This window comes from Archocentrus centrarchus, chromosome 17, assembly GCF_007364275.1.
Source record: "Archocentrus centrarchus isolate MPI-CPG fArcCen1 chromosome 17, fArcCen1, whole genome shotgun sequence".
NCBI classification, from domain to species: domain Eukaryota; kingdom Metazoa; phylum Chordata; class Actinopteri; order Cichliformes; family Cichlidae; genus Archocentrus; species Archocentrus centrarchus.
The window spans coordinates 6,452,505-6,477,743 of NC_044362.1; the positions used below are offsets into that span (position 1 = coordinate 6,452,505).

At 40.3% G+C, this 25,239-nt stretch overlaps 1 protein-coding gene across 2 annotated transcripts; it reads right to left on the minus strand.

Moving 5' to 3' along the window:
* Positions 1-42: 42 nt before the first annotated feature.
* elovl8a (ELOVL fatty acid elongase 8a) lies at positions 43-25,226 on the minus strand. 2 transcript variants are annotated; one of them, XM_030751773.1, is made up of 11 exons: positions 25,161-25,226; positions 23,471-23,537; positions 23,183-23,370; positions 22,280-22,360; positions 21,076-21,132; positions 20,875-20,989; positions 20,609-20,736; positions 1,298-1,415; positions 1,020-1,195; positions 798-887; positions 43-157 (listed from the first exon to the last, which is right to left on the minus strand). In XM_030751773.1, exons 1-11 carry the CDS (start codon positions 25,206-25,208, stop codon positions 107-109), a joined length of 1,119 nt encoding a protein of 372 aa, XP_030607633.1. In that variant the 5' UTR covers positions 25,209-25,226; the 3' UTR covers positions 43-106. The 2 variants fall into 2 exon arrangements, with proteins under 2 accessions (XP_030607633.1, XP_030607634.1); XM_030751774.1 differs by lacking the exons at positions 43-157; positions 798-887; positions 1,020-1,195; positions 1,298-1,415 and adding an exon at positions 18,347-18,548.
* Between the last annotated feature and the right edge of the window lie 13 nt (positions 25,227-25,239).

The following is a 25,239-nucleotide window of genomic DNA, read 5'->3' on the forward strand; positions in this document are numbered from 1 at the left end:
AGGATAAGCGGAAGAGAATGGATGGATGGATGGATGGATGGATGGATGGATGATAGTTGTGAGGTCTCCATTGTAACTGTGTGAGATGTCAAAGATCAATCAGCAGTTAGATCTTCTTGCTGGTTCTCTTCAGCACTACAGAGCCGGCTTTGGAGATCTGCAGAGAGACAGAAGAGGACTTAAATTAGTAAGCAGGAAATGTGCTTTTACAGTGCTTCTTTCTACCTAATTATATACAGTGAAACAGTGTTTTTGAAATGTTAGACAAATTAAAAATACCACTGTGGTTGTTACAAGGATAATTTTCTTGTAATACTTTATACATGTCAGCGTCTGACTAACATTGACACCTGAAACACACAGCCTTTAGCATATTATAAATTGGCAGCTTATTAAGTAATTATGCCAGTGAGCTGAAACATTCATTTGGCGTTTTCCAGTCTTAGTGTGTTTGGCTTCTTTTGAACTGCGTAAAATTTCACTCTCTTCTCTCAATAAATGTGAATTCTTGAACATTTCTGAAAAGCAGAGTACAGAATGGAACCTGCAAAGAGAGGAACGTTTCACATAAACTCTCAGGACTAAAAGGTTAAATATCAGAATGAATTGGGTGCTAAAATGCATTCAGTAGCACTACTCTGTGTCTCAGACAGTTTTTTTCTCATTAGCCGCTCCTGGTCCCCGGCTGCAGAAGTATAACTTTGATGACTCTAATGATCCCTGCGGGGAGTTGAGTGTAATAACTGCTGTCATTGCCCAACGTTCTCAGCACTAAAAGCCTAAGTGAGTGTGTTTACCTCGATGAGCTTGCCTCCGCTGATCTCAGAGGTGTGGTGGTAGTTGGGGAAGGTCACGCTTAGCTTGCCTCCTTCCATTTGCACCGTAGCCTGTAAACAAAATTGTTATATAACCAGTTGGGAAAGTAACAGTCACAGTTTTATGTTTCTGCTAGCTACTTAAGCTAAAGCTTAAGACTTAAATAAGGTCAAGCAGCACGCTTTAGATCATTTCCTCCCGACCTTGAATTTCTTCCCTCCGATGGTCTCCATGTCGCACTCCTTGGCAACAGTGAACTTGTTGGTGACCTTGGCATTGGCAGGATAGAAGTGGGTCCAGGTGAAGTCATTGCCGTCCTGGGTGACCTCTGTGATCATTTTGTAGTCACGACCCTTCTCGATGATATCGTCTGGAATGCCTAGAGCAGGGCGGGAGTAGGATGTGAGGTTAAAACAGCCCATAGATGTGCTAAAAAACAAGGGAGAGTAGAAGTGGAGGAAATTTCATCCTGCGTCCTCACCGAGCACCTTGCAGAACGCATCGTATCCCTCCTGGGTCTCAGTTTCCCATCTTCCAGCGAAGGCCATTTTTGGTAGCGTTGGTGGGTGGAGGAGGGAGATCAGAGATGCTGAGGCAAGCTGAGGGAACAACAAGGTACTGAGACCAAGACTATTCCCTGTTTATATACTTTGTCTCTCACCACCTCCTTCATTTGCATGTGATGACACAAGAGAGCAATTACAACTGAAGATGATGAGTACAATGGGCTATGAGGGAGAGGGCAATAAAAAGTATAAACGGGCGTTCACGGAGTTCACAGGCAGTGAGTAAAACGCTGACTGCTCTCAGGGTGAGCCGCGAGCTCACCTCTCGGTCAGTGAACTCCACTGCAATGGCTTTATGGACATGCCCTCCGCTTTTACTGCAGCTGATTTGAAAAGTAAATAAAAAGAAAATAAGGGTGCTATTTCAGAATATAATTCATCTTTTCTAAATTACAGTCTTATCTCCAAAATGGAAATGTCTGGGGTATAAAATGATCATCATTTACTTATAAAAGAGCTTTATTTATTGTCTGGAACTGAGAAGGATCTGAAATATGATAAAAATATAACTGCAGCCATTTCAGTGTTTTAAAGGCATAATCTTTACACAGTATAAAGTATATTAGTATAAAGCCTGAAAACATTACAACAGAATTTTACACACAATCAATTATAACATAATGCATGTAAATTCAAATGCTTTATAATGTAATCTTGTCATCTAGCAGATGGACCCTTTCACAAAATGGCATGAATTCAAATCGGATGTGTTTAAAGGATTAAGCTAGCATTGTTTTTGCTACAGTCACCAAATCCTATAAAAAAAAGACAAAAAGACAACAACGATGCATCGGCCCGTTTCCTCAGCTCCCTGCACTGTCGCTGGCATTCAGACCCAAACCCAGGGCTTCTTCCAGAAACTGGGAATTATACAACAATTATACAAAGACTGCCATACTTAGAAGGGAAATATATAATATAATATAATATAATATAATATAATATAATATAATATAATATAATATAATATAATATAATATAATATAATATAATATAATATAATATAATATAATATAATATAATATATGTAAATTCCTTTGCCTTGAGAATTGTGCAGCAAAACTCTGATATCGTCACACCTCTATTTACTCAAAAAGGGGGCAATTAATCCCATTTGCTAAAAAGTATTTAACCTGTGAACCTGACTCGATCACTGAGTGCAGCAATGTGGCTCAAAGGTAAGACTGTAACCACCTTATGATAATAAGGAAGCTCTGCGGCGTGGAAGTTTGTTTCCACCACTGAAAAGACATTTGTTGCCATCTGTAAGTCAGAATTTTGGGTTATCACTAACACACACACACACACACACACACACACACACACACACACACACACACACACACACACACACACACACACACACACACACACACACACACACACACACACAAACAATCTTGTTGTCAGTGTAGATTGTGGCCTAACGTCATTAAAGGAGATGCATTCATTTATTAATGTAATGTTATTCCCTATAGAGGACTGAAAGGCTTCTGACGGATGTGTGACAGCAACACAAATGAAAGCAGTAAAGCGGTGACAAAAAGCACTTCTTGAATCTTTCTTAAAGAGAAAAAGCACATAGCCACAGTGCTAACACGATTTCAGTAAAGTGTTGCTTATACTGTTGGTGGCTGAAAATTGTCCATTATGGTGACTATATGACTGAAGCACATTGGGCTTTCAGTTTTGACAAACTGTGAATAGGTAAAAGCTTTTGACGCTGCACTTAACTTTGATCTCATACAATGCAGCTATTTCCACAGATTGCTGATAGTGTTTTTAAACCATGAAAAGTCAAGTTGGCCTTGGAGCTCTTTATAGATACATAAAACATCATATTGGCCAACATCCTATAAAAGACACCCACTATCTCTTTCTTTTATTTTACTGTCACTCTCTGCCCTTTCTCACTCTTGCACACACTCACAAATCAGTGTGCTGAAGCAAATCCAACATCAAATCAAGTTTAAAAAAGCAAACTCTCTCTCTCTATAATATATATATAAGGAGCTGCGTGCGTCTGATATTTTTCTTCTCTTTCATCTGTAGCTTTAAAAACATAGTTCAGCTATCATCATACACAAACACATTGAAGAGGAGGCACAAGCTTGCTTAAACATCTAAGTGTGAAGTTAGGCAAAAAAAAAAAAACAAGATCCGGGAGAGACATGCACTCCCTCGCTGCTTCAGACGATTTGCACCTATCTGCTGTGCACCCTTAGCACTCAGCAATTAGACTGTCCTGCAGGCTTTGCTAACGTTGTTTACTGAGTGCTAAACATGTTAAATGCTTGCTGGACGTGAGGTATTAATTTCAGTGTAGGAGATTTTTCAATGTGAAAGTCACAGTGGAGAAAATAAGTATTTGATACGCTGCCGCTTTTGCAAGTTTTCCCACCAACAAAGAATGGCGAGGTCTGTAATTTTTTTTATTATAGGTATACTTCAACTGTGAGAGACAGAATCTAAAAAAAAAAAATCCAGAAAATCACATTGTATGATTTTTCAAATAAACAATTTGCATTTTATTGCATGAAATAAGTATTTGATCACCTGTCAACCAGCAAGAATTCTAGCTCTCAAAGACCCATTAGTTGTTCTTTAAGAAGCCCTCCTATTCTGCACTAATTACTTGTATTCATTGTGCCTGTTTGAACTTGTTACCTGTATAAAAGACACCTGTCCACACACTCAATCAATCACACTCCAACATCTCCACCATGCCCAAGACCAAAGAGCTGTCCAAGGACACCAGTGACAAAATTGTAGACCTGCACATGACTAGGCTGGGCTGTATGACAATAAGCAAGCAGCTTCATGAGAAGGCAACAACTGTTGGTGCAATTATTAGAAAATGGAAGAAACACAAGATGACTCGGTCTGGGGCTCCATGCAAGAGCTCACCTAGTGGGGTAAGGATGATTCTGAGAAAGGTCGGGAATCAGGCCAGAACTACACGGGGGGACCTGGTGAATAAAGCTGAAGAGAGCTGGGACCAAAGACGACTGTTAGTAACACACTATGCCGTCATGGTTTAAAACGCAAACTCCCCCTGCTCAGCAAATGTCCAGGCCCATTTGAAGTTCACCAGTGACCATCTGGATAATCCCGAGGAGGCATGGGAGAAGGTCATGTGGTCAGATGAGACCAAAATAGAGCTTTTTGGTATCAACTCCACTCACTGTGTTTGGAGGAAGAAGGAGGATGAATACAACCCCAAGAACATTGTCCCAACCAAGAAGCATGGGGGTGGAAACATCATACTTTGGTGGTGCTTTTCTACAAAGGGGACAGGACTGCATTGAAGGAAGGATGGATGGGGTCATGTATCGTGAGAGTTTGGCCAACAACCTCCTTCCCTCAGTAAGAGCACTGAAGATGTCGTGGCTGGGTCTTGGTGTGGCGGGAGTTGAAACTCAAAGTTGCCCAGCGACAGCCCCGAAACCTGAAAGGTCTGGAGAAGATCTGTATGGAGGAGTGGGCCCAAATCCCTGCTGCAGTGTGCGCAAACTTGGTCAAGACCTACAGGAAACATCTGACCTCTGTAATTGCAAACAAAGGTTTCTGTACCAAATATTAGGTTCTGTTTTTCTATTGTATCAGATACTTATTTCATGCAATAAGCACCAGCCCCACATTGTTGGAAAAGAAGTACAAGACAGTTTTAGATAACTCGTGTGAGATCAAAGTATCTACATTTTTTTAATGTTTAAATTCACATAAACAGTTTCAAATAAAGAGATAAACCTTAGATTAGATTTAGCGTCATCCTTTATAATCTGCAGACACTGTGCCAGAAACATGAATGTTAAAAATGCTTCTGAGGCCTCTCAGTGATTTAGTATTGCAAGCAGTGAGGAACTACAATGTCAGATACTTATTTTTCCTGGCACTAAAATTTGATGTTATGCAGAATCACCTAGATAAAACAAAAAAATTTCAGGCTGTTTTTGTCTGTCTCAAGGTCAAACTTAATCTCAATTTACAGGGAATAGTGATCAAAGTGCATTTGTCACTTGAGTTTATTGTCGGTGTTGTAATCTTGTGGTTACATTTTAATAGTTGGTTGTAATTTCAGCTTTTGTTGAAACTTTTTTTGCTCCCCCTCATCCCTAATTCCCCCAAGTGTGATTCCAACTAGATAATAAGTAACTAGGATAACTGGTAATGACCTAAGTCCAGTCACATGCTGATGAAGTCATGCTCTCGTCTTATGAATGGCATCTTTCAACATACACAAAAAAGGAGGGGAATAAAGGTGACTAAAAGGTAACAAAGAATACTAAATACAAGAAAAAAAAAACAAGAATATGAACAAATGAACAAGTCGTTAATGAAGAACAAGAGGGGGAGAAGAGGAAAGGAAGAAAAGATTCTAAAGAAAGATACATATAGATAGATTCCTTTTATCTACAGCTATAAAGAGGGGATTTGCAATGGAGGAATTAAAGGAGGGGAGGCCTTGATATGCAAATGAAGCCCCTGCTAATCAAAGCAATAAGATTAGCCTTCCAAATTGAGATGAAGAAAGGCTCCATTATCTGGGCCGAGTGTCATGTTTAATAACGCGGAACGGCATGGTAATTCACTAGTGATGCAACTGTAGCCTATGTGCGTGAGTGTGTGTGTGTGTGTTTATGTGTTATGTGAGAAAAGTGAGTGTCTCAGATTTTCTGTGTGAAAGAATAGAAAGGCAAAGACATGTATACGTGTATATATGGAGAGAATTAAGCATTTGAAAGACAATTCGTAACTTTGTCTACGTGTCGCCCATTGTGGGATAGAGAGGGAGAGAGACAAAGCGGTAGGCATGAGAAGAACAAGTGTTAGTGCGTGCACGTGTTTGCCTTTGATGCTAAAGTTTTGTGCTATGTTGTACAGGGAAATAAAAACTGTATGGAAAACGCTACTTTTGATGAAACCTGGTTTGAGGTGAGAAATGTGTACCTCACACTAGTTTGAGGTACACATTTACTCGAAGGAGTGCGACACTTTAACAACCACAGATTCCAACATGCAATTGGCTTTTTACCAGTAGTGTTGGAAACTGTGTGGGCAAAGTCCTTTCTTTTGGTAATCACCATTTTCCAATTCATTAACGGGCCGGTACGTATATAATGCCATTCTACTCAGTTGAGCACTCTTTCTACTATAGGTCTCATTCACCCAATCACACCCACAATGCTTTTTTCTGTGCCTAAGCGCTCTCTAACTTTCACACACACACAGCCACGCTCTGATGGCTGCATCAGGGGCAACTCAAGGGTTCAGTATCTTGGATACTCCGGATACTTCGGCATGTGAACTGGAGGAGTCAGGGATCGATCCACTGACCTTCTCTATCACCTGACAACCCACTCTACCATCATGGATACCCCCTTCACTTTAACCATAGTCAAATGGCCAGCATGAAAGTGGTAGTGATGAACATACAGAGACTGGTTAACTGGTTGTATTGGTTGTATCCTGGTTATATTATAGTGTATAGTATATAGAGTATAGTGTATAGTGTGAATTACTTTTTTTATTTTTATTCTTCTTATTTATATGTGTGTGTATATATGGTTGCAGGTACAAAATACATTTCACTGTGCATTGTACTGTGTATAACTGTGCATGTGACAAATAAACACTATCTTAATCTTAATCTTAATATTATTAAATGAAAGCTAGGTTGCCAAATGCCTACATAATAGGCATTATGCAGTTATATCACCGTTCTGCAGCAACTACATCACTATTTCTGTTTCAGATCTATGAGGTTCTAGCTGGAACCTGAATTAAGTAATTAATAAGAATTTCTGTTTAATTTCCAATTTCACCCCATTCAGCTGTAAACTGATAGACTGATAGCAAACTTACAGCAGACTGACAACAGTCTGACAGCAGACTGATAGCAAACTGACAGCAGACTGACAGCAGACTGATAGCAAACTGACAGCAGACTGATAGCAGACTGACAGCAGACTGATAGCAGACTGACAGCAGACTTATAGCAGACTGACAGCAGACTTATAGCAGACTGACAGCAGACTGACAGCAGACTGATAGCAAACTGACAGCAGACTGACAGCAGACTGATAGCAAACTGACAGCAGACTGATAGCAGACTGACAGCAGACTGATAGCAGACTGACAGCAGACTTATAGCAGACTGACAGCAGACTGACAGCAGACTGATAGCAAACTGACAGCAGACTTATAGCAGACTGACAGCAGACTTATAGCAGACTGACAGCAGACTGACAGCAGACTGATAGCAAACTGACAGCAGACTTATAGCAGACTGACAGCAGACTGACAGCAGACTGACAGCAGACTGATAGCAAACTGACAGCAGACTGATAGCAGACTGACAGCAGACTTATAGCAGACTGACAGCAGACTTATAGCAGACTGACAGCGGACTGACAGCAGACTGATAGCAAACTGACAGCAGACTGATAGCAGACTGACAGCAGACTGATAGAAAACTGACAGCAGACTGATAGCAGACTGACAGCAGACTTATAGCAGACTGACAGCAGACTGACAGCAGATGGATTCTGTATTATTGCTGTTTGTAGCCATCTTGGCACACCAAAACCTCCTGTCTTCAAAGCAGCCATTTCAAAGGCAATAAGACTGCAACTTAACTGCACACTGCCGCAACCACAGTGTGACTGTAGTACAAAGTTGTTTGCTTGTAGCTGCAGCAGGAAGAATATTTGGTGAAAAAACACACAAACAGAGTGTGAGATGTGTTTCACAGTTACCAACCAGCTATTTCCAACTAGTAGAGCATGTGGGAGCTAAAAAGACTGATAACTCTCTCAGGATTTGGTGAAGATCAAAACAGTCCTATAGAAGAGGGAATATTGGGTTGCTAGATGTGTAAATAAGATGATAATATGCAATTATTGTGTTTACACAATAAAGACTAAAATGTAATCAGTACTTACATATATGATTAGATTAGTAAAATGTAGAAAAAAAGCATTTGTTTTTGTGTATAATCCACAAATGCCTCACAGATGGTTTTTTTGTTTGTTTAAAATGAGATTTATATTGGGTGTCTTAATTTATATTTTTATAATGACACCAGATCTCATTCATTACTAGACTCAAACAGCTTCTCTTGAGATGCAAATAAACCTACTCTTTGTTATGATGAAACCCTGGATCATGCTCTGATCTATGGCATAGAGACTGAACACAAAAAAGTTCCTAATGTTTAAATTAATAAAAAATGGACTACATTACAACTGTGGTAAAATACGTGACACTTAATGTGAATTTTTGTTTTACAGTGTTTTTTAATCAAATTTAAGGAAGTTAGTCCAATATTTTTCATTCCAGTATAACGTATTAAAAAATTAATACCATCAGTCTAAACTTTACACCCACACGAGGGGATTATCTCATTGATAGCACTGCAGCATCACTGTTAGACACATGGCACTGTTACCCCTTTAAAAATGAAAGCAGTGGATCGCTGAAAACCTCCTTAGTACAATTTGGAAATACGAAAGATGGAAAATAAATGGGGTTCCACTAAATTAAAAGAATCTCACCTAGCTTAAAAATTTATTTTAATAAAGTGCCCCAAGCTGGGCAGATGGTAATTATATTTCTATGTTTACCACCACTACTAGCCTATCTGCTTTCCCATAACAAACCAGCATTTCATAAGAGCATGGGGTAGCATTAGAGAATGGACTACAAAAGTTTTTATCCACAGGAAAACAAATGAAGCAAACACAGGGAATGAGGAACAAGCAGAAACAGCTTCTCTGAAAGCAAACTCACTCATGAGAAGCGGGACTAGCAATATCACTGGTGCGCAAGAGAGACTACCAATTGTTTATGGTAATTATACCAGTCTATCACCACTAATTTGAGCATGACCACTGATGGTTGAAAATGCTGCACATGGCACCTTTAACTCTGAAAAGCCTGAGAGGGAGAGTTGCCTCAGTAACTCAGGCAATGAGCCAATCTAACCATTAAACACCAGGACAGAAATAGGCCACAGTAGCCGCCAACACTTAGCATTCTGTTGTTGTTATCTTTGCTGTTTCTCAATCCTTCCTGACAGCCTTACCATCCTTTGGGGAAGGAAACAGCAGTCACTGATGATTATAGAGAGCCCACCACCCCCACCTCCGCCCCTCACCCAGGGAGCCAAATTATGCCTGCATTAATATTTCATATTACACAGGAGAAACCACATGTGTACTCAGCCCTTTGTCTTTATGTCAAATGAAATGTGCTCGGCAATCATCAGAGGGTGAACCGAAGTGGAGGGAGGAGGGGTGAGTGTAGGGGGTGAAGAGGAAGAGGAAAGGAGGATATGAGGGAGAAGGAACAGGACAACAAGTGAAGTCAGGCAAGAAGTGGAGAGCCGAGGGGAAAGATGAGGAGAGACCAGGTGAGATGAGTAAAGGGACTTGGAAGAGAGAATGTATGACTGCCAACAAAGATGAAGCAGGAAGAGGAGCAGCAAGACATGAAAGTGGGGGAGAGTCTGGAGATAAGGGATTAGGAGAATAGATGAAAGTAAAGTAGAGGAAAGAAAAAAGCGAAGGGAGGAGAAGAAAGGGGGAACGGAAATACGCTGGTGCTTTAAATAATGTACAGAGGTGAAGAAGTAAGCCAGGCTAAGGAAAGGACAAAGAACCTAACCTGACATCATGGTTTCATAAGAGAATGAATGCCTCTAAAATAGGAATTTATTGCAAGCATTTTGTAAACACATTTCATATATAGAGTTTATAAATATATTGTAAATATACCTATGTAATGCTTAACGTAATAATAAAGTGTTTTTTTTCTATTTATATCACAACAACAGGCATTGAAAATACTTATTTTGAAGCTTGAAAACAGCAACCCCCCCACGTCCCTCACAGTAGTCTGATCTGGGGCCTACCCTTCTCTGATATAATATATATTCATTTCTGAAGACCTCGTTTTGTTAGCTCCAGTATGTCATGGCCAAATCTTCTTCACTGTGTCCGACATGTTGTTGCGAGGCAGCCATAATGCATATTTATTAAGGTAGGGGGTCTGTCCACAGTCCAAATTATTACTCAGTGTAGCTCAGTGTAGATTTTCCAACCGATTTTTAAGTGTTTTGGTTTGGTATCTGTTGCTGATATAATTTTCTGATTTCCTCATTAGATCGTCACAGGCTCACACTCGTGCTGAAGGTGTGAAAGTATGCAGGTTTCTATGGATCCAGCAGGCTCGTTTTGCAATGGAAATGTAGCTGAATGCAGGTCATTTTCAGTACAAACCAAAACCACTGATTCTGAGTAAAAATTATTGTTTCATCCTAAGCAGCTTGATTCAATTACTGCCACAATTACATAATTACACTACACAGCATTGCTGTGAAAATGCAGATACCTGCAGCTCAAACGTCTTGCAGAGCTAATGAATTCTGGCTTAATGAATCATCTCAATCAAGTTTAATACAAGGGGCCTCAGAGGCCTGATGTAACCTATACTCAGACAAACTGCAGTGAATAAGTTTTTTAATGAATATTGTTTATGCATTACAGACTGTGTGTCACCTGCCTCCAGTAGCTTTAAATCACTTCGTAATCTTTCAAGAATAAAACAGGAGAAACCACTTCCTTTTTATTTGTGAATGTGAATGGATCCCATTAAGGAACTGAATCACGAGTTTGGAACAGTAATTACTTTGGTGATTGATTTAAGGCTTTCTCATGTCTTGTACTGTTAGGTTTGCAACATTATAGATACAAATTTTCACTCATTTGACCTGCATTTGCTGAAAATATACAAAGAAAGCCACAAAATACACAAAATAAATTGAACTCCTCAAACCCCCATCCTAAATGTCCCATTTGCTATTTTTTGGAATGAAGGTTTTTTTTTTTTAACATATATTTAGTTTTTTCTTTCAGGTTTAGCTTCATCATTTCCTTTGTGGAAAGAATATTGTTTCAAATCAGGACCCTTTTAAATAATCAGTTAAACTGATTGTAGTTGATCGTAGTAGCAGTGAAAGAATTCGGGGAAAGACATGCAGCAAATGGTCCGGCTGGTCCTGAATCAAGCCAAAGAACTGCTACTCAGGGTATGAGTGTCTAAGATGGTACACACTCTAACCTTGGCTCAAAATAATCAACTATGAATAAAACTGAACAGTGAAGGTGCTCAAATCAGTTTAAATTTGCAATCAAAGCACATTCGTGAATCCAGCCTTTCCTTTATCCATGATTAATGTGTCAAGTTCAGATCACCTGCCATGATGATGCTTTCTGTTAGTTCGCTCCAGCTTTGTTCTTGTGAAGAGAACAGAGGAGCTCTTAGTTTAGAAATGTGAATGTGTGCGAGTGTGTTACTTGTATATACATATATTATAGTTTTGGTGTATAAGATCTGTTTAAATCTATTGGAGGTGGATGCACGTGTTTATATTTCAGACAGTTTTTCAATTCTTGGCTCTGTATGACTTCAGTGAGAGTCTAGTAAACTCTGAGCTTCAACTGAGTCTAGTACATGATAGAAAAAAAAGGCCATTTTCAGCAATCAATTATGTAGTTATTGTAGTAAAATAAAAGTATATATTTGGAAATCAGCATAACAGGCTCCTTTATGAATACCACTTGCCAAAGGCTCCTTTTGCTTATTAACTGTTCATTTTGGGTGCAACCACTGTCCAATGTTATGGCCCATCTAGGGTGTTGAGACACATGAAAAGAGGCATCCACTTCCCCAATTCCCAAGAGGCCACGGAAACAATTTTCCAAGTAAGAATAAATATTGCACTCATTGTTCAGCAGATTCACAAACACAGGACTATCAGATAACATTAGTGTGAACTGAGGCCAAAATAACAAACAAACAGAATTATCTAACAGTTCAAGCTCTGATAACCTGCCCAAAGAGCTTACCTCCCTACACTAAGAGAAAAACAAGAAATGGCAGTTCATCCCTACTTACTCCTTCTAAACACAGATCAGACTCCAGGTTACAGGAGTGCTGGTGTGGCTGGGTGGGTGAAAGGGAAGCAAATGACCCTCTGCAGGTGGCAGCCATCTTGGCTCTTTATATCGACTGTGGTCCTCAGACTGAAGTCAGTCATCTGTACGCTGTAATCCTGCCACCTAGCCCGGCACCTGCACTGTCCAATTAGCTTGTTTTCTCCCCATACAACACAGACGTCTTCATGAACGGCAACACCAGTTACACATAACGAAACAAATACAACAGCAGTTGCAACACAGAGGATGGGGTTTCTCTTGAGAACAAAGACACACGCGCACACGCAGAAATACAAGTGATGACCAGCTGACTCATCGGTGCTTTTTAAAAGATGCGATTTATTCTTCAGGGTCAAAATATGGAGAGATTAAAAAAAAGAGCTTCTTTTCCAGAAAATCAGCTTTTTAAGACTGTTTTGGTTGTTACATGCACACTTAACACAGAGCTATTAGCTGGCTGGCTGGCTGAACAAGGCTATCTTGCTTGTGGCTGAGTGTGTTCCCATCATTCTGAGATTGCTGCAGCCTCTTGTTAACCCTCATTGTATGAAACTACCTAGTGGCTCACCTTCAAGCACACTTACCAGCCTCCTCTCCCCACACCTCTCTCACTACCAACAATTATGTCTGCATCTGTGTGTGTATGTGTGTGTGTGTGTGTGTGTGTGTGTGTGTGTGTGTGTGTGTGTGTGTGTGTGCTAGGAAGTTAGCAGCAGCCACTCTGAGAGCGCTTCAATATCCTCTCACTCTAACCTGATTATTAATTACAGTCTGCCTCCAGCTGACCACGGCCCAAACACTGTCTGGCACAGTTACCAAGGAGACAAAGTCATTCACAAACAGGATTCAGCAAAAACACATTTAAGCGCATTCACAGCAGCGCAGATTTGAAGTCCTCCTGTCTATTCATGTCTGTACGAACTGTGGCGTTTAAGGTATTTTAATTAACAGTCGTGCCGATCAAAAGTTATTCAATCGTGTCATATATAAGTGAAAAGTGTTAACGGCCAGTTGACACCTCTTACTTGAGTTTGGCATCATCTCAAAAGTGCCATAACTCGTGAAACACTCAAGATGAAACCCATCATCTGCTTGCAAAACTGTAAGTTGATCAAAGCGACCGTGTGCCAGAAAGTCAGTCATGCCTGAGCTGTACAGCACTCAGCAGTAATCAACCTGGAGCTATGCCTGCAGCGAGGCTGAGGGACATCAGTCTTTAAATGGGCTGCTGGCAATCAGCTGAGTGTGTGTGTGTGTGTGTGTGTGTGTGTGTGTGTGTGTGTGTGTGTGTGTGTGTGTGTGTGTGTGTGTGTGTGTGTGTGTGTGTGCACGTGTGCACTCGTAACACACTTATGTTGAGATGGAGAGCAGATTAAGTGCTTGCTAGCAGCAAAATATGGCTTATAATGTTACACAAGTGTGTTGTTATTTTAGTACCGGCCACGCAGTGCTGTTGACACATTCACATGCATATATACATTTATAACATGCTTATAGTCTGTCACACCAAACAAAACAGGCAAAATATGCAATGAACATGTAGTACATGAAGAAGTTAGCATGCCCATGTGCAAATAGAGTTTGACATCAAGGCTCCAAGTTTATACCGCAAATATGATGCCCATTAAAATGGGGAGTGGTGAGTAAACATCCCTTTGGACCCTAATAGTGGAGGTTGTGGTGGTGGAGGGGTTGGAATAGCAGGCAGCAATTCAGGATAGCAGAAGTACTGACATGACAGAGGAAGAGATTTTGCAGCTTGCACAGTGTTCCAGTGGATTCAGGTGACATACTTGGCCAGGTCATAGTTTCACTTTCTTCTTCTTTAGTTTTGGCTGTTGCTCATTATCATGCCTCACTATTCCTCTTCTTCCAGAAACCTGTTACTGGGAGTCGTCTCATCACCCAGTACTTTGCTGTATCCACAGGCATTCACGGAGCCACTTATGAATGTCATTTGCCCAGGAGTCTGCTCTCAAGCCTCATTACACACCAGTCTCCCATTTTCATTGTTTGTACTGTGCATTCACTGTGGTCTTGGTCAGGTTCACTCATGTTTTTTCTAACTTGAGGGACACTTTCATGAGTAAAAAACATCAACATTTACTACTGGCAGAAATAGGGATTTCCTTTTTCCCATTTTCCCATTTGGGCCATATGACCCAAAAATGTGCTCCTGATATTCACTGAGCTTCTTTTCCTATTGTTTTTTGGCAAAGTTTAAACTTCAGTTTTTATGGTGAGAAACAATCAATGTTTGTTTGTTTTTTAGTTAGTTTGTTCTTTTTGTTTGTTTGTTTTTTGGACAATATCCAAGTCACTGACATATTGCAATGCCCTTCAGACAATCAGAGATGCCACAGAAACTCTGATTTCCACTGATAGTCCCCGTGCCAAGACTGAAGCACTTGCCCGTCTGTTTTTCAAAGCTAGACTGTGCAAGTAATGCACTGCCTGTGCTGTTATTTTAGGACCACTGCAGCTCTGATTAGTGGTACTGCAGCTTTTGCCTGTCCTATCCATCTCTGAGGTCTCCCAGTGAGATTTTTGCATTAAGTTTCTACTTTCAGTAGTTTCACTAGTTTTTCTAAAGTATTGCTTTGATTGTTCGGAAGAAAAATGCAACGCACTTCCAGGGAACACATGTTTCAAATCCCTATGCAAACAGTAGCATCTGTTTGCATAGGGATTTGCCTTTGGAGAACCTATGGAGAAGCACTCAAATGTGCTCCTATGCAGTCCCCCCCAAAAAACCCACGGATGACCCTGTGCGTAGGTTGAATGCTGATTGTTTGAGAGGTTGCACCTAGAGCCTATATCATAGGACAAGAGGCAGGGGTAGTGTTGAACACTTTTCTTCCCAATTAAACAGTAGCAAAACCAAAATTTCCATATTTTATTGGTTGATTTATTATGGCAAAGTGCAATCAACAGAGTAGTTTGTTATTGCCTCTTTGTCTTGAAATCATCCCTTTCCACTGACTTTTTTCACTTTCATGCTCGTAGCTAGCTTAAACGCATGCCCCTGCAAGAAGTCACCACTATCTATACAGGCCATATTCTGATAAAGTGCACTGTGATACTCCTCTTTACTGTCTTCTTTCCTTTCACCCGGCCAGCTAATCACAGCAGATGGCTGCCCCTTCCTGAGCCTGGTTCTGCTGGAGGGCTCTTCCTGTTAAAAGGGAGTTCTTCCTCTCTGCAGTTGCCAAGTGCTAGCTCATAGATGGTTAGGGTTTGCTCTAACAGTGTAGGGTCTTCATCTTACAATAAATGTAAATTGTAACAAAGGCTTGAGATGACTCCTGTTGTTAACTCGTGCAATATAAATGCAATTTAATTAATTGAATCAGCAGTAACATGATTTGGCTTCTACAGCAAAAGAATCATGAACCATGCTCTCGTGCCTGGGGGCTTGGTTTGAATTTGTGTTTGCAGTCTTCTATTTTTGTCTTCTGTTGATCACTGTAGGAATGAATACATTTCAGATGCATCATCCTGCTCATACAAACATTGCCCTAGGTCAGGGATCCTCAAATCCAGGCCTCGAGGGCCGGTGTCCTGCAGGTTTTAGATGTGTCCCTGATCCAACACACCTGAACCCTTGAACCACACGATAATTGCCACTGTGATAATTTAGATTTTTCTAAATGACTGAAGTGTTTTGGCTTTCTGTAAAATCAGAGACATTTAAACTTGATTTATAGGGCTGTGGAATTTCAGGGCTTGCTATTTTAAGTACCAGTGAGACAGTGAAATACACCCTAAGAAGTCCACCCATTTTAAAGCATGATAAAACACTGCACAGTAGTACACGGTATACTAATACTTTTGATAATCTTATCATGTAGTTGTAAAGAATGTAACTGGTTTAGAGCCTTGCCAAGGAACTGACTATCACAAGAAACCAAGTTCAACTTTTTCCCTATCCTTCTACAAATGTGTGTGTGTGTGTGTGTGTGTGTGTGTGTGCACGCGCACGCGCCCCGGAGGAAAAGCCTGTAGTTCTTTGAAGGATCAAGGGGTTATCTGCAGTGCTTCCCATAATGCTTCAGCCAAGTTTCAATGGGCCATGGAGGAGGTTTTAATGTTGTTGCTGTTCAGTCGCATATCTAACAGTATATGATCAACAGTCTGCATCACTAAGTTTTTTCTAGTTTTGTGGGAATAATGGCAGTGAGGTATTATCAGATCATAATATGTTTGCTGAAATTGCAAGATACTTATATCCAAATACAGTAGGTCTTTCATTTCATAGAAAATTAAAGGAACACACATCAGATTTAAACGGGAGGAAAAAAACACAGTTCTCCACAGCTCCACAGAGGTCATTTTGTAGCTCTGGCAGTGCTCATCCTGTTCCTTGTCGCACAAAGGAGCAGACACTGGTCCTGTTGATGGGTCAAGATCCTTCTACAGCCCTGTCCAGCTCTCCTAGAGTAACTGCCTGTCTCCTAGAATCTACTCCATGTTCCTGAGACTGTGCTGGGAGACACAACAAAGCTTCTGGCAATGGCACGTATTGATGTGCCCTCCTGGAGGAGTTGGACTACCTGTGCAAACTCTGTAGGGTCCAGGTGTCACCTCATGCAACCAGTAGTGACACTGACCCTAGCCAAATGCAAGACTAGTGAAAAAACAGTCAGAAAAGATGAGGAGGGAAAAATGTGAGTGTCCACCATTCCTGTTTTGGGGGTCGTCTCATTGTTGCCCCTCTAGTGCACCTGTTGTTAATTTCATGAACACCAAAGAAGTTGAGACTGATTAATAACCCCCTCTGATACTTACTGAGCAGATCAATATCCCAGAGGTTTAACTGACTTGATGCTAAACTCTGATTAAAAAATGTTCCTTTAATTTTTTGAGCAGTGTATTTAAAGTTTATAACAGAGTCTTTTGGACAATGGAACTAAAACCATTATTTGTTGCCCCATTTCTTTTAAATGTTCAAGGCTGTGGCTAGATCATTTTAAAAAAGCCTGTGAACAGATCCCTGCTTAATGCAATTTTGTAGCTACACTACTTTCTATTTTTTAATATAGCTTGTGGATCAGCCTGGCATTTTAAAACTCTCCTTTGGGGCAAACAACAGTTTCCTTTCTGCTTCTTTTGTTTTATATTGCTTTGAAAAACATACATGAAAAGAGGTCCATCTTACAAATAATAACCTAAATCCTGTCTTTGCAACATTGATTTAGCCACTTCAAAGAAAATTTTCATGTTCATTGTCATCTCTTATTGAGTTTAAACAGCAGAGAGTCAAACCCGCTTACGGTACTGGGAGAATATACTGTAAGATATTGCAGATATGGATAATTTATTTACTCCTTTGATGGTTCTTTCATTTCTGTCTGCAAAGGCTGGAGAGTGAGACTGTCTGACTGACTTGTCTGCCCAGTTATATTTTTACATCGTGACAGATGGGGTGGATATGAGGGTGGTGGGTGTGGTGTCTCCCCACTGGTAAGAGGGATTAAGTGCTAGAAACTTGGGAGGCAAACACAAGTGGATAAATACAGAGAGAGCATGGGGTGCATACTAGCTAATGTCAGCCTACATATGACTGGCTGCCAGTACCATCCAATGGGTGTAAAAGAGGAATAAAGCACCTCCAATGGCAATTAAGAAGTATTTTCTAATAGCAGCTGGTGGTGGTGGGTGGGTGGGGGGGGTGAGGACACAGTTAATATGGACTGAGTGTGTTTGGGGTTTTGCTGGATGAAAGAATAGAAGGACATGGTACATGGATGTAACCATCTTTTGTGGGGGTAAAAAATGATTTATTAAAAAAAATCCCAAATATGATTCAGTTTTCTATTTTTTTAAAATATCGTAGGTATTTATATATACTGTATGTCTTTTGCACATAGTAAAATAATAATTGTTATCAATACAATAATTACAATTAAGTAATCAAGATAACAAACAAGCAGAAATTACTTTTTAATCCCCCCCCCCCTTCATTCCACTTTGATTCTGTCTCATTCCCTCTGCTCTGCTACGCTTTCTTGTTCTTCTCGGTGAGGTAGCTTTTGTAGTAGAAGTTAATGAAGACAGCGATGAGGCTGAGGGAATATGCCAAAACAATGATGTTCATAGAGTCAGGGAAGTCACAGTCGGCAAACAGGTTGTAGGTGGTGTGGATCGTCACTATGAGAAACTGGAGCTGGTAAAGAGAAAGAATAACTTATGGTAGCCTTTCAGGGCACTCTGAGTACAAGCAAAATACAAGTTCATGGACATGTAAGAGAAGGAAGCAGTAGAGGGGCAACAGCTGGATAAATTTCGTTCTATTTAGATGAGCTGTATATGCTTGAACAGTTTCAGCAAGTTCCTCTGTATATTAGGTGTGCAGTGTTAGTGGTTGGAGAAATATCCAGGGGTGAAAGTAAGGCGGTACGGTGCTGCGTACCACTAAAAGATTCTGCGCCGGCAAAAGTTGGAGAGGCTGTCTGCTGTAAAGCCATCATTCATAACCGGTCACGGCTGTACTTTGGGTCAGAATAAATCCGCTAGCAATAAGCAGTCTAAAACACGACGTAATCAGTTAATAAATTGCTTCTTTTTTTTCTCATTTCAAATTATTTCTGAACTGCTTGTGCTATGCTGGCGCCTCAAATCTCTAGTTTCTCTCCCCTCAGAGATTGAGGACAGCAACATAAAATGCGCTGCATCCAGTGTTGCCAGGATATATATATATATATATATATATATATATATATATATATATATATATATATATATATATATATATATATATATATATATATATATATATATATATATATATGTTTGTGTGTGTTTGTGTGTGTGCTTGTCATAGTATCGGCAAGAATTTAAAACTACTTTAACCCCTGGAAATATCCACAGTCTCTATATAAAAGATGGACATAGCCACTGTGATGTTGCCTTAGTGGTTGGTAAAGTACTAATGTTAAGCCTTAACCTGAGCTCTCTCTTTCACCATTTCATTGTTTTGAAACCAGATGTGATATGCACAGAGTGTTTCTGCCTGATAAACCGAGGGACACTGCGTGCTCAGAGGCTAGCAGCCTGCTAATCACATGGACGAGCTTACCATTTAATGGGACCATATTAATATTGGGTTATATTCAGTGTGACCTCAAACTAAGTGACTTAGACCATAAATACATCAAGAAACTGTTTGCCATGGAAATAGACAAGAGAAGCAAAGGTTACTTTCCCATAGACTTCTACACAAGCACACACTGCTGGCCATTAGAAAGACTGCAGACTTACAGCTTCACTTTTCACACCCATCTTTTATATACAGTCTATGGACATATATAATATTTAAAAAGAAAAAATATAACTAGAAAAAGAACAAAAGTCACTGTGATGCTGCACAATGTGAAGGTGCCCATTGGATTCATAAAGCTATAATAGTATTCACAAGTCAACTACCTCGGGTTCAGTTAGCTAAATTGTAAAGACAAGTGTTAATGATGGCTTGGGGGTCGCTTTGAAGGTCAGGACAATTATTGTCACAGAATGGCACTCAGGCGCCACACTGACCTATATAAGCTGCAGCCATCGGGAAAAGAAGAAAACAGGATGCACTGTCTTTTCTGCTCAGCACTATAAGTAGAAAACAGATGGTCCAGTAGTAGCTGAGGAGCATCAGTGCTGCTAATCCGTCTAGTTTTGCCAGTAGTCAGTCAGAACAATGAGAAACCAATCAGGAAGCCTACAAGTTAAGCTCATCAAAACCAAATGATTAACACTCTGAGGTCTAAGTCGTCATTGGTGATGAGACCAACCAACCTAACTGTAATCCTATCACAATAAGGAATCTTTTGCTTTTATTAAATTTTTCTCCTAAGGCAGTCAGGGAACAAAGAAAACAACCAATCTAACTGAAATACATCAACATCTCTTCACATTTTTTCTAAAAAAAAAGTCCTTTTTTTCTGGCTTTCTCCAAAATATAGGTTTAGCATTATCAGCTATGATGCTTAGTTGTTGTTGTACTGACAACAATACAACAAGTGACATCTTTCATCCAAGGACACCTATCAGAGTTAGGAAAGGTGACTGTCTTTATGCTACAGATAGAGCTACCAACTAATTGCTTAATAAGCATCCCTGATGAACTATGCAAAAACATAAAAGAGAGCGAAAGCATAAGAGGTGATCGTTTTTAAGCTGTATAGACGAATTCTGACAGGAAAGCAGCATGGAAAAAAACAGGGTAAACATACTGACCAGCTGTAGGGTGGTGAGGTGGCGTTTCCACCACAAGTATTTGATCATGCTCGGTCCCACAGCCGCCAGGGTGTAGTACAAGTACATCACTACGTGGACGAGGGAGGTAATCAGACCTATCAGGAAAGCTACAGACAGAAAATCAGAATAAGAACCACATATTATCTTCTTGAACATGCTGGATGTTTCTGTTCTGTGCTGGCAGATAGGGTTTGCAAAATATTCTCTTTATTCGCAACATTTTGCAAGAATAAGGCTGTACTCACACTGTCCGCCAGCCACATATTTAACCCCAGCCCACCAGCTGAAGATCACTGTGGCGTGATGGTAGACATGGAGAAAGGTCACTTGGCTGTTCTTCTTCCTTAGGATGAAAAAAATCTGGACCGCAGAAACACACAAAGGGAGTTAGAAGTTATTTGCAGCCGTGGAAATAAAATGCTCATATAAGCTTGCTTGACACTCACACTGTCACAGAGCTCTATAACTTTGGAGACGAAGAACCACCAGCATACTCTGGCCATCTACCCAAAATCATAAAAAGGACGTCATTAGCTTTTGTGCTCTGCAGTTCAAACCAGTTTTTTTTTTTTTTTTTAAAAATTAAGTACTGTGAAAAAGTATTGAAACATCCCCGTTTCTTTATATTGTGCTATGAAAATGGGAAATAGGTACAGCACTTTAATGAAATATCCAAACATAACTGGAAATACAGCATATGAGCCAAAGACAGAGTTGATACAATTCTAACAAGCTTGAAAGTCAATATTTGGCATGAACACCTTTACTCTTCACCACAGCTCTCTTGTTTTTTTCTTTAAGCAGTCTTCAGGAACAGTTCTCCAGGCTTCTTGAAGGACATTCAAAGCTCTTCTTTGGATGCCGGCTGCTTTTTGTTTCCTTCTCTGTCAAAATGAGTCCACACTGATTCAATAATACTGAGGTCTGGGCTCTTTGGGAGGCCAGTCCATGACTGACAGTGCTCCACTGTGTGTTTTTCTACCCAGGGTTTGCTTTCACTGCACTGGCAGTGTGTTTGGGATCATTGTCATGCTGAAAAATAAACCCATTACTAATCGTGCACTTTCTATATGGTTTTACATGGTGGATAAAACTCCTGTGGCACTTTTCTGTGTTTATAATTACATCAATTTTGGGCGGATCCCCAATACCACCGGCTGAAATACAGCCTTAATCATGACAGAGCCTCCACCATGTTCTACAGATGGCTGCAGACACTCACTGCTGTACCTCTCTCCTGACCTCCTCTGCACATCCATCCATCCATCCATCCATCCATCCATCCATCCATTCTCTTCCACTTATCCTTTTCAGGGGACGGGGGCTGGAGTCTATCCCAGCTATCATAGGGTGAGAGGCAAGGTACACCCTGTACAGGTCCCCAGCCTGTTGTAAGACTAATACAGAGACACAGACAACCACTCACACTCACATAATAACAATAATTCATTGGTCAGTGTTAAGTGGCTTAAAAAGACCAAACTGAAAATGAGTCAAAAAGCAGCCAGTGTCCAGAGAGAAACTTGATAGACCTTCAGAAAGCCCTCTTTTAAAAATGAGACAAGAAGCTCTGGCTCCTTGGAAGCAAAATATAAAGAAATGAGGGATGATTCTGTATATTTTCAAATTAATTTAGCAAAAAACATTTACCCTCATGGCCGAGGGGCTGTCACTGTAGTTGACTGGCTGGCACAGCAGACTGTATCCTGCCAACCAGGAGGAGGCTGTAAACTGTTAACACAAAAATTGATCTCAGTTCTGTTTTTGGTTTCTTTCACTTAGCAGAAATCATCCTTCTTTCATCCTATTACTCATTTAAAATAGTTAAAAATGCCTTTGATATTACATCTATTGTTTTTCAATGAATATTCCTTACAGCAGGAAAATCAAATCAAGAATTAAGATATTTGTTGTTGCTAGTTACAGATTCCCAAACTCTGAGACCTATTTGGATGGTTTAGTTATTTTGTGTTTTTACATGGCAATAACTTTTTCAAGGGAGTTTAACATGCAAACACTAAAATCCCCTCGAACGATGCAGTTAGTTACAAAGTGAAACTGCAGTAACACTGATTATCTCATGAGCATGTTCTGCTGGGAAACCTTGGGTGCTGGCATTTATGTGGATGTTAGCTTGACATGTACCAGCCCACTAAATATTGTTTTTAGACCATTCCCACTCCCCCTAGGGCAACAGCTTCCCCCAGTAAGAAGTGAGGTTGGCGACCACACTACAGCGCTCATGGCATTCACCTGCCTTTAAACTCCTCAGATCCCCATAGGTACCATGAGCTTGACCGAGGGAGTTGCAAGTCTCACCCCATATAACTGGACACAAGGGGGAAATATGCCGGCCCTCAAAAGGCACCCCCGCAGATCCACGCCCCAACGAGCCTGAGCTGTTTTGGTACCATGAGTAACACCTACACAATATTAAGCAGGTGGTTTTAATGTCATTGGAGATTGGTGTACTATCCTGCACTGACTTCCTGTCAGCTGCTGTGAATTCCAGCTGCCCATTTTATTAGTTCCTTCATGCAATATGGTATTTACCTCATAGAACATATAGGCAGACAGGCAGACCATGGCAAAGTTATAAACTATCAAAACAGGTCTAAGGTTGGCTGGCCGTCTCTTTGCCATCAGCTTTGGCCCCACCCATATAATGATCAAGTAACACAGGAAGACACAGCTAATTGGCACAGGAGAATAGACCAGAAGCCAGTTGTCTGTCCTTTTGTCTAAACAACAAGAAAGTGAGAGAAAAGCAGAGAGATTTTAGAAGGAAAAAAAAAAAAAGTGTTGCTCTCTGACATAAACAGGTGAAGCTAATTTACTCGCCTCCATTTTCCAAAATCCCTTGGCAGAATAACTGGACTCTCTGCCACACGGTGAGAGCCTGAAAATCCTGAAACAGAAACACAGAAGCAAGAGAAACTTTGAGTCGCAAAACTGAGCCAAACACAGAGAGTTTAAAAATGCAAAAGCCAAGAAATGGATGATATAAGTCTCTTAAAGACAAAAACGGAAAGGAGAAACTCAAATATTACCTGCTTATAGAGCATGCATGCTGTTCTACATTATTTATGTTTCTACTGTATTCTGCAAAGATAAAGCCAAACATGAACTGTCACTGCATTAAAGTTTTATTTTATTGCACTGAACTTTGCCTGGTTTCAAAACCTTCATCGTGAGCTGATGAGAATACGTGAGCACAGGGTATTTTTACATGTTCATAAACTGTACTCTCCTCAAAAGTCTTTTTGCAAAAACAACACCCACTGCAAAATTGATTAAGCTACCAGGAGATAATCTGGATTACTATTTAAGGATTATGTGTGCTAATCCAAACGCATCTCCTGATAACGGATCATAACTAATAATCCTCTTGATGAATGGCTGACTGATGTGGACAACAGGGTGACAAGATGATTAAAGTATTACAGTGCTGCCATCTAGTGTCTGAAGATGAAGGCTGTGTGTTCCTCTCTTCTTCACCATCAGATTTGCCTCATGTTTCCCTTTAGAAGCCTTCAGGCTTTTTATGGAAAAACTGGATCACTTCTGCTCTGAACTACAGACGGATGATTTGCCTCGGAAGAGTCGATGCATCAGTTGTGCTGTTATATGAAAATAGAAAAAAGTACAAGGAGAGGAAATACTCTACTCTGCCATTGTTTCAAAGAATGGAAGCAAATTTAGCAGCCCTACTAACAAGCTTTTTCCAGGCTAGCACACGTTTCATCCACCAGCAATGAAGCAAACGCTAGTTTAAAAAAGTGTCCCAATGACCATGTATAAATGTAAAAGAGATGTAAAAATGTCCAACTTCAGCCAGAATAACAGGCACCCAGCTTCGTACAAAAGCCTGTTTGTCTCCATAACAACTGTACAGGTAGTGTGTGTTGCACCTATACAGTTAATGGATGCAGCTTGTCAACAAAGTTTACAAGCCTTAGTTAATAACTTACTTAATAAAACCCAAAACAAAACCAACAACATGGCAGCAGCTGAAACAATATTGTTGAGTGTTCAAAAACAGAGTCCAGAAATTAGTGGCTTACATCCATCTTTTATATACAGTCTATCCCATCAAACAAAAATATACAGTAGTCAGGAGATAAGTACCTTGATGTCCTATAGTAAATACAGTCTGCAAGTTAACATAAGTTAAAACACTATTTAGAAGCAACATGCTATGTGGCCAGAGCTCGGATAAGCAGTTAAGCCTTACCTGTGTCCTCACGAGGATTTACAGGCGACAATCCCTAACAGAGCGGAACAGGACTCCTACAACCTGCTACGGTTTCACATGTACCGCGTGGAAAGTCACAAGAAGATGCTTTCAAGACCAGAACTATCAAGTATTTTAAATGAACAGCATTACCCTATGTATCTCACCTTATGCAACAGTTATCATTACTATTATGACGACAGCTGTTAACCACAGCAGTGTCCAAAACATGAGGAGAATCTACAGAAAACACAGCTCGCTGACTGTAATGTGTTTAAAAAACAGCATTGACCCTACCGTCATTGTGATTGTTCTCCTCTGCTCTGTCCTCTGATCACGCTGCATCTCAGCCAAGTCCTGAGCGGGACTGAGTTAA